The 9914-nt window shown below is 38.0% G+C and overlaps 1 protein-coding gene across 1 annotated transcript in view; it reads right to left on the bottom strand.

The window, feature by feature from the left end:
- Positions 1–9914, bottom strand: part of tasp1 (taspase, threonine aspartase, 1) — a 46233-nt gene that overhangs the window by 6850 nt on the left and 29469 nt on the right. The window contains exon 13 of the mRNA XM_061960323.1: positions 9708–9781. Coding sequence (XP_061816307.1) covers positions 9708–9781 — 74 coding nt within the window. The remainder of the gene's footprint in view (positions 1–9707; positions 9782–9914) is intronic.

Below are 9914 nucleotides of genomic sequence, written 5' to 3'. Positions count from 1 at the left end.
CTCTCCCTTTCATTGTGCCTAAGGGTACCAGCCCCCTCTCTTTCCGGAGAATGAGTTGGAAGTGTCGTTCCCCTCCGCCCATGCCATGGTCCAACGATGTCGCCAGATTTGGGCAGCCGCCCGCCAGGTATTGCACAGACAAGGAGATCGGATGAAGCGAGCGGCAGACCGCAAGAGACTGCCTGCGCCTGCCTACCAGCCTGGTCAGAAAGTCTGGCTATCAGCCAAGGACCTACGCCTCAAGGTTCCATCAAAGAAACTGGCACCATGTTTTGTAGGCCCATTCCCAATCACTAGACTCGTCGGACCTGCAGCGGTTCGCCTTCGTCTTCCCTGATCCCTCCGCGTCCATCCCACCTTCCATGTCAGTCAGATCAAACCAGCCAAAGAAAGCACCATAGTCCCAGCCACCAGGTCCCCTCCACCGCCCGAAGTGATTGAAGGCAGACCAGTATACAAGGTTAATACTTGTTGGCAGTACGCAATCGGGGCCGGGGCAGACAGTTCCTGGTGGATTGGGAAGGATATGGACCCGAAGAGAGACAGTGGGTTCCATCCCGCCACATTGTCGACCCCACTCTCATCAGGGACTTCTATACTCCACCCTGAGGTCCCTGGGCCGTCAGGAGTCGGCCTTAGAGGGGGGGTTCTGTCACACCTGGGTGAAGTCTTGTCTGGGTTTCGTCTGGTTTCATGTTGTCTTGTCATTTCCTGTTTTATTTTGAAAGGTTAACTCTCCCTCTCATTTCAGATCACTTGCCCTTCCTCCTGTTTCACTGGTCTGATGTCTCTCCTGATTGTGCCCACCTGTGTCACCCTCCCTCATGTGTATAAATGTCTCACCCTCCTCTTGTCCTGTGCCAGAGTATATCGTCTTGTCACGTACCTCCAGCCTTCGTCCAGTCTTGAACCAAGATGATAAGTATTGCCTCGCCTTATTTATTGATTTCTTTTTTCCTCTGAGAAAGAGTGATTTTCGTTTGCTAAAGTTTTTTGGTCAAGATTTTTGTGCCAATTTCGTAGTGCCTTGCCTTCCTTTTTTCCTCCTTTTGGAGCGCTTTACTTTGTAGTTATCTCAGCTCTTTATAGCGTACTTTCTGTTTATAGTTTCTTGTCTCCTCCTCTGCATGAGTGATTTACCTTTTTTGTAGCTAATCCTAGATTGTTGTTATTTTGTTATTAGATCCGTGTAGAATTTTGTTATTGCCTTTTTCCTCCCTATGGAGTGATTTTCCGTTTATTGCTGTATGCCCTATGCTATATATCTTTTGTTACTCTAATACATCAAAGATAGATTTTAGAGCCATTTTGTTTTAATCACTCTGTCCAAAGAGATTTCAAAGAAAACTGTTGAAAAATCGTCACCCTTCTGCACTTGAGTCCTCATTCTCGCCAAGGCCTAGCAGTCAGAAAATAAGAGTTGTGGTCTGTTATGAGAATTTTCTTGGTTGTCCATCAGAGGCCCGTAAGTCACGTGAGGTGCCTGTGTCAATTAGTTGCTAATTAGTTAGCCAAGTTATCGCTTGCTTGTTGAGCTGGAGACAACTGAAATAAATTAGTCGTGTATGAAACAAGCTCAGCTTCCTCATTTACATGACATAATGTCACAGAGTTTCCGCTATGGAGGCAGCGTTTCTCGCCTCCTTTTGTATCCAGTCTGAAAGCCAGAGCCGAAGAAAATAAATATACAGACAGATGTTGCAATTTATCGATGACCGTTATGTTTCGAAGTGAATTTTCATTCATCGTTTCAAGTCTTACAATTTTATAAAAATTTTTAATGCCTCTGGACATCGCATTTAATGCTTTTTAATGCCATTACATTTTTTGCAAAATCAGTTTGATTAATTTTAATGCTTTTTAATGCTCCACGGAAACCCTGAAATGACCAGCAGGCAAAAAGGCGAGGCTCAACAATTCTGATTGGCAAACATGTCTGTCACTCAAATGCCGGTGACAGCAGAGAAGAAAAAAACTCAGCCTCTTGCACTAATTAACACCTTGATGGCGATTCGATATCGATTAATCGTGCAACCCTTACCCACCAAGGCTTCTTCAAACACCTTTGACCACATCGTCATCGAACAACTGTCCAACATCATGAGCATACTTTATGAAGCTGTATGTATACTTTATGAAGCTGTATGTATCATTAGGAGTATTTGACAGACAGAACATTTTTAAATCTCCCCTTTCTTGACTTAAGACTGTTGAGGAAACAGATGCCCTTCACTTTGGCATTAATTCAGTAGAGAATGTGTTGGCAGTGTTTAAAGGCCCAGCCGAGACCAAAAGCTCAAGTTTTGTTTTGCGCCCATAATGTTGGCTTGAACGACTGAACAGCCAGCTGCTCTGGTATGCAGATGGTGAAAGAAACAGATGCATGCAAGTTTTGCAGCCTCTCTCCTTCAACTTGTTGCTCTATTAGTGTTTAACGGCACATTGGGTTTCTGGGGCAGTTAAGTTAATTGTTGTTGAATGGAAATGATGGGAATTATCTTATCATGCAAATGTAATGAATTACTAAAACTATCATCTATGCTACAACTCCAACTATGCATGGTTCTATTACGCAATTAACCAGCCATTTGGAAATGTTACACTATATATATTAAGTTGCAGAATGTATTTTGTAGTTTGAAGAAATGTTTTGATACTCTGAATGCAGGTAAAGTCTGAGTGGGGGGACGTATCACGACAGATTTACCATGAGACAAAGAAAGTGAGGAGGGGTGGGTCGGTGCTCAGCAGGACAGAGCACACAACGCTTTGAAATCTGAGCCAAAGTTGAGCAACAGTGGCCTCTCTTCATTCAGTGTGACAGAGATATATTAGCCAAACAAATCAGTGTGTGAGCAATACTCAATGCCATGAAGCTGCAATATTACTACAATGTTGTTGGAAAAGCTCCTAAATTAAAGCACACTAAGTTTACTTTTAATTTTTCTTGAAAGCCAAAATGTTATTGAAATGCAAATAAGTATTTATACGAAAACGCTTCACACACCAACAATGAATGCACCGAGCCGACTAAAACAAACATGCAGCTTGGGAAAAAAGCTTCAAATGAGTATTTGCGTTCTAAGTTAAGCATTAACCAGGTGGACCCTCAATCAAATGCACAATTAATGAGTTGTGACCCTCACTCAACAAGGAGCCTCCTCTGCACTCTCACTTTACTGTAAATAATTATTTTCACATCCCTATCAAACTCTGTTCAAAACTTGCTGTCAGTGACAAGAAATATGTGTTACTCATGTAGCAGACAAACTGTTTGAGTGTACTAACAGGTTTCTAAGATGAATGCACTGCAAGACATAGTGGTAATTCCAAGGGATGTGTGTATTTCCTTTGCTGCTCTGTGTATTTGCTGCTCCTCAGCCTTGGATGTGTCTTCGTGCTTCTATAGAGGAGCATGAACAGAACATCTGGAAATATCAAACTGCTGCCAAATGTCTGCCATTGAGAGGACTCACTGTTACTTTGTATAATGTTGCTATGGAAACTCTTTGTATGTTTTTAGATGTTTAGGTAAGTGTTGTCTGTTGTATGGCTTTCCCCAACACAATTTCATACTGCACAGACTTTTCTTTTTTGAGTACAACCTATGGTTTTGTTAAGTACCGTTATCTGTTTGGTATGACCTTACAAATTATACAGTACCCATCACGAGGACCGGGTATCATGGCGAATTTCCTAAATCGATTCGATTTTGATTCAAAAGGTTCTAAATTGATTAATCACGATTCGATTTGATCGTCACTTAAATATGTCTCAACTCTGTTACAAAGTACACTTAATTTTTTCTTTTCACCATAAACATGTTTTAAAGGCGCTAACTTTCCAATTTATTTTAAGCGCTATATCCCGCTTTCTTATGTCTTCTAGTGTTATGATTTGTCACACCAGGTTAGAGTCTGTTTGTGTTGAGTATTATTCTTCTTAGTATAGTGGCTTGTTATGTTTTCAATGCTCGTTTGCTCCCTTGTTTACGTTTTCTTGTTGCTAGGTGGCTGATTAGCCGCACCTGCTTTCTGTTTATTGATTAGCGTCCTCAACTGTTTCTGCTCCTAATATAATCTGCTGTTTTCGCCGTTTTTTAGTTGCTGGTCCATTATTCGCTGGTCCATTATTCGCTGTTCGCTACAGACGGTTTGTTTGTTGGTTTTGTTGTTAGTTTCACGCTACGTACGTTTTCTTACTCTAATCTTAAACGCTAAACTAGCACCCAGTTTATAATATTGTTGCCTTGTGTATTGAAGTAAAGAATAATCTCAACTGCACTGTGCCTGAGGTCCTCCGCATATTTCGAATCGCAAACACTTCACAACATGCCAGTTTATGACATCTAGGATGTAATGAGGTAACAAGGTACGCATGTAACACGAACACGCACATTAGCTTTGGGTGTCGTTAGCTAATGATAGCGATTTGGATAATTAGCGTACGCTGTCATTGAATGTATATTCTATCATAACAAGAAAACTGCAAATTCTATGTTGCTTCTCTTAAGACTGGTTTTGTATGTGTGCAAAATAACACCTGTCTGACATGCAGTTGATTGGCAACACTAAATTGGCCCGAGCGTGTGAATGTGAGCGTGAATTTTGTCTGTCTATCTATGTTGGCCCTGCAATGAGAGGGCGAAAGGGACAAGCGGTAGAAAAATGGATGGATAGGTGGAGCGGTAGAAAATGGAGGGAAAGATGGAGAATATCAAAGAAGAGATGGATCAGTATATATGACCGACTATCATCATTGAAGGGCTGCGCATCACTCCTCGATCGTATGCATGAGCAGTTGACAACAGACGAGAACCAGATGAAATGGATACTGCTACAACAGAGCAACAAGTGGTCAACTTTCTACAATCAAAGAAAATGTATGTCGATATTAACACCACCAACGCGTGCATCCCACTGAATGGAAGAAACACCACCCCCACCATGCCAGTCATTATCGTGAAGCTCGCCAACAGGAAATCCAAAATTGCATTGCTGAAAGAGAGAAAGAAACTGACGGGGACACTTGTGATTTAGGGCTATATAAATAAACATTGATTGATTGATTGATTGATGGGTACAAATGAGTAATTGAACGAGAACCTTTTTAAACACAATGCTGACATCGCCAAGAAAGCACGCGACTTAAGAAGCAGGGTAAAATACAGGGAAGCTGGAGCGCAAACTGCAAAATTTACTTCAAGCTCAATGAAGGTCCAGAAGCAAGAGTACTTGTCAAAGACATGAAGGACCGAGACAAATATTAAAGCGTACAACGCTTTGACAACGACAATGGAATCTGACGGAAAACAAACATCTACCTTCAATATCAACACTGCTATGTTAAAAAAAAAACATTGAAGAAGACCTGGATTTAGCAGCAAATCAATCTACACTCAGGGACATTCAAAAAGTAACAAAAGATTTCTCAACAGGAAAATATAGAACTAAAAAACTTTCTACAACATATCATAAAGGTCTGGATGGAATTGGATAATTATATTGATCCAGATACAAATGTATTCTTCCACATCAGTAATAATTGTTTTTATTACACAGATGAACAATATGATAGCAACATTAAATCTGACAACAAACTGTCAAGTATTTATTTCAACTGTAGAGGCTTGTATGCAAACTACAACAACAGGCAGCATTTTTTTTTTAAATTGAATGATCCGTTCAAAGTGGTCACTATCTCTGAAACATGGATCGATGATAGAAAAGGGAACAGATTTTCATCTGGAAGGATATGAACTAAATTACATCAACATTACCAACAAGAACAAATGAGTAGTAGTGATGCACGTGATGAAGAATCCGAACAACAATGTAGTAAAAACCATGTTATTTGCAATTAATATCTTAAAATGCATAACCATTACAATATGTGATAAAAAACAAACAAAGTTGTATTGATTAGCTCTATGTATAGAACATCTAAGTCAAGTATTGAAATGTTTGAGGATCAAGGCAACCTTCACCAAAATCAATAAAAATTTAATTTTCTTATGTGGAGACTGCAACATTGAACGCTAATAAGAAAAAGACCATTGATGCCTTCATATAAACAAAACAATGTATAGCATGAGTTTATATCCTACAATCTCAAGACCAAACAGCATCAAAGGACACTGCGCCACACTTATTGGTAATATGTTTACCAATGATTATGATAATACTACCAAAAGTTAAAGTTAAAGTACCAATGATTGTCACACACACTCTAGGTGTGGTGAAATTAACCTCTGCATTTGACCCATCCCATTGTTCAACCCCCTGGGAGGTGAGGGGAGCAGTGAGTAGGGGTCTGCTAATAACTAACATCAGTGGTCATCTTCCAGTCTTCACAATTTATAACGGAAACTACAGGAAGAAGAACAAGAATAGAAAACAATTTTTTGAAGACGATGCAGAGAGCATGAATGCTTTTAAGAATCATCTGAGAGAACAAAATTGGGACAATGTCCACAGTGAAAATGATGTAGACATAACATATGGTAATTTTTTTTTATACTTTCATGATGCCTTGTGATCATCACATTTATCACACAAAGATCTATAGAGGCAGAAAATACGTATAAGAACAAGCTCGCCAGAATCTTACGAACATGCAGGAAAAAAAATTACAGTGAATTATTAGACAGAAACAAAAACGAGACCAACATGGGGCATCAGAAATAGCATATTGAAAAATGGTGTTAAGGATTACCGTAAATACTTCTCACACGGAAATGTAAAAAATAACAACATGAACAAAGGAGTTGAAAATTTTAATAACTACTTCGTAAATATTGGACCAAATCTGGAGGAACACATTTTAGATCGCAGATCTTTGGAGGACTTGAAAGACACTATAGACAGAAACCCCAACTCAATGTTCCTCAGAGACGTGACAGAAGAGAAAATAATAAAAATTGTGAATACATGTAAATCAAAGACCTCAACTGATTGCAATGGAATTTATATGAAAATGATCAAAAAGGTTATAGAAGAGATTTCAGAACCTTTTACGCACATCAGTAACCTATAATTTCAAACAGGCAAATTCCCAAACAAAATGAAAATAGCAAAAGTTGAACCGATTTATAAGTCTGAAGACAAACACCAGTGGAACACTTGCAGACAACCAATACGCATACAGTACATAGCCAACATCTCAACATCTATGGTATTAATCGAAATAACGGAAGAGATTATCAATGCAGTAGATGGTCAACAATGTGCAGCAGCCATGTTTATGGATTGAACAATAGCATTTGACACAATCCTAATATCTTAATTAAAACATTCGAACAGTATGGTATCAGAGGGTTGATCCTGAACTGGGTAAGAAGATACTTAACTAACAGAAAGCAATATGTGAAACTAGGCAAACATACACCCACAGCGCTAAAAATATCTTGTGGCATACCCAGAGATCTATACAAAGTTACAAAGAACTTAAAGTTAGCCCTATTTGCAAATTACACAACCATGCTTTGTTCAGGAGAAAACACAGAAGCTAATACAAATAATAATAGAAGAAATTAATAAATTAAATAGATGTTTCACCAATAACAGGCCATCTTTGAATCTCAGTAAAACTAAAATAATGCACTTTGGTAACAGAAAGGAAAGTCAAACACAAACACAAATAGATAGAGCAGACATTGAAAGCGTATAAGAAACCGCATTTTTGGGTGTAATAATAGATGTTAAAATGATGTGGAAATCTCATAAAAATACACAACATAAAGTGATAATGAATAAAAATTTATAATATGTACTGGACCAAAATCACTCCATATTCTCTACTGCTTGCTAATGTTACCATATCTGAGTTCCATCCATCAATTTTCTACCGTTTGTCCCTTTTGGGGTAACGAGGGGTGCTGGAGCCTATCTCAGCTACAATCGGGCGGTAGGCGGGGTACACCCTGGACAAGTCGCCACCTCATCACAGGGCCAACACAGATAGACAACATTCACACTCACATTCACACACTAGGGCCGATTTAGTGTTGCCAAGCAACCTATCCCCAGGTGCATGTCTTTGGAGGTGGGAGGAGGCCGGAGTACCCGGAGGGAACCCACGCAGTCACGGGGAGAACATGAATTATTGTGTAGAAATATGGGAAAACAACTACAAAAGTATGCTTCATTCACTAACGGTGTTAAAAAAAAAAAGATCAGTTAGAATAATACATAACGTTGGCTATCTAGAACATTAAAACCCTTGATTTATTGAATAAAACATTTTGAAATTCATTAGGTGCATTTGCAAACAGCTAAAATTATGCACAAAGCAATCTATAACCTGCTACCCATGAATGTACAACATTTCTTCTCCATAAAAGAGGATAAATATAACCATAGAGATAAATGTAATTTAAAACATTTGTACATATGTACAACTTGCAGGACCTTTAGCCTATCAGTATGTGGAAATAAATTATGGACAGGATTAAGCAAAGCGGTCAAACAATGTACTAATATGACCCACTTAAATAAAAACGTTCAAACTAAAGTGTTCATAAAATACAAAAAATAAGAATCCTGTTAACTATCTTAAAAGCTTATTATAAAAGGAGATAATCTTATTTATCTCACATTGTGAGTCATACATTACTTAACTATTTATTTGAGAACTTCATTTATTGGTATTTATGTATTTAATAATGATTTATTTACTCATTTGTCTAGTTATTTATCTACTCATTTATTTATTCAATGTTGTGTTACAGAATGAGTAATAACAAATGTCTTTAGTAATTGCTATGATACGAAAATGGGGATGAAATATGCTGTGCTTCTTCCTACTCCTTTTCAGACATGCTGTAATGTGAAACTGTAAATATGTGATAAATATTGTAATTGTATGCATGTTCGGAATAAATCATTGACATTTCCTAAACATTTTCATCCATAACTTTGTGAGTTATGATGCTAACCTCTTTGGCGGAGGTAATAAAGTTGGTGTACTTAAGAGCTACCTTCGTCTCGAGTGTTTCTCAGGTGACACAGAGCGGGTCATAGCGCACCGCTGCGGAAGAAAAGCATCCGGTGCAAGTGCGGACATTGCACACTATGGGAAACATGAGAAGCTACTTAAAAAAACATCACCCGGAAAATATATTTAAAGCCAATGAAGTTGAACAGATTTTTTTTTAGGTATTTTCATTATTAAAAGTTACATTTTCAGAGAAACAGCATTATCCAAAATGATTAAAAAAAATGTCCACTGCAGAGGACACTGCCTCTCAAAAAGTAAAAGTATTACCACCCAATTTTTCGCAGGCCATGAATATTCAGTAATAGAGTCCATTGCAACTTTAGTTGGTGTTGAACATTGCTATACATCTGTTACACCAGATATTTACATTGTCATTTTAAAAACACTCCACTTCAAGTTGTTTTTTATGTACTTGCTTTGAACAGTGTATGTTTCCGCACAATTCTTTGCATTTGAAAATACATATTCGTACTAATAAATATGATAAAAACATTTGAGCATTATGTTTGTGTTAAATTACAGTAAGTGTGTTTATCCTAAACATTCCTGCCACTTCATTTTACACACTATTCCATTTTTTCTTCTTTTTTTTGACAATAATATGGTACCATGGCCTCAATCAATACTGTGACAATATCAAACCAAGAGATTTTGATATTGTTACATACCTAGAACAGAGGAACTACATTTCAATTAAATTTAGAGCTCACCTTTGCTTTGCTATCTTGGGCCGACATGTAGCCAATACACATGCTTTCTGTGGTGTGACTCCAATGAAACTCCACTGTAAAGACACAGATTAAAAAAAAACAACTTAAAAATGAATAAAAAGACTGATACAATGTTTACTTTGATCTATAAAGACTCACATAGTTGATCAGACAATGACAATACTTCAGAATGTCAAGCAACATTTA

Source organism: Nerophis lumbriciformis, linkage group LG02 (genome assembly GCF_033978685.3).
Source record: "Nerophis lumbriciformis linkage group LG02, RoL_Nlum_v2.1, whole genome shotgun sequence".
NCBI lineage: Eukaryota > Metazoa > Chordata > Actinopteri > Syngnathiformes > Syngnathidae > Nerophis > Nerophis lumbriciformis.
The sequence above is the reverse complement of the archived record's forward strand: the minus strand, read 5'-3'. Positions and strand labels throughout refer to the sequence as shown.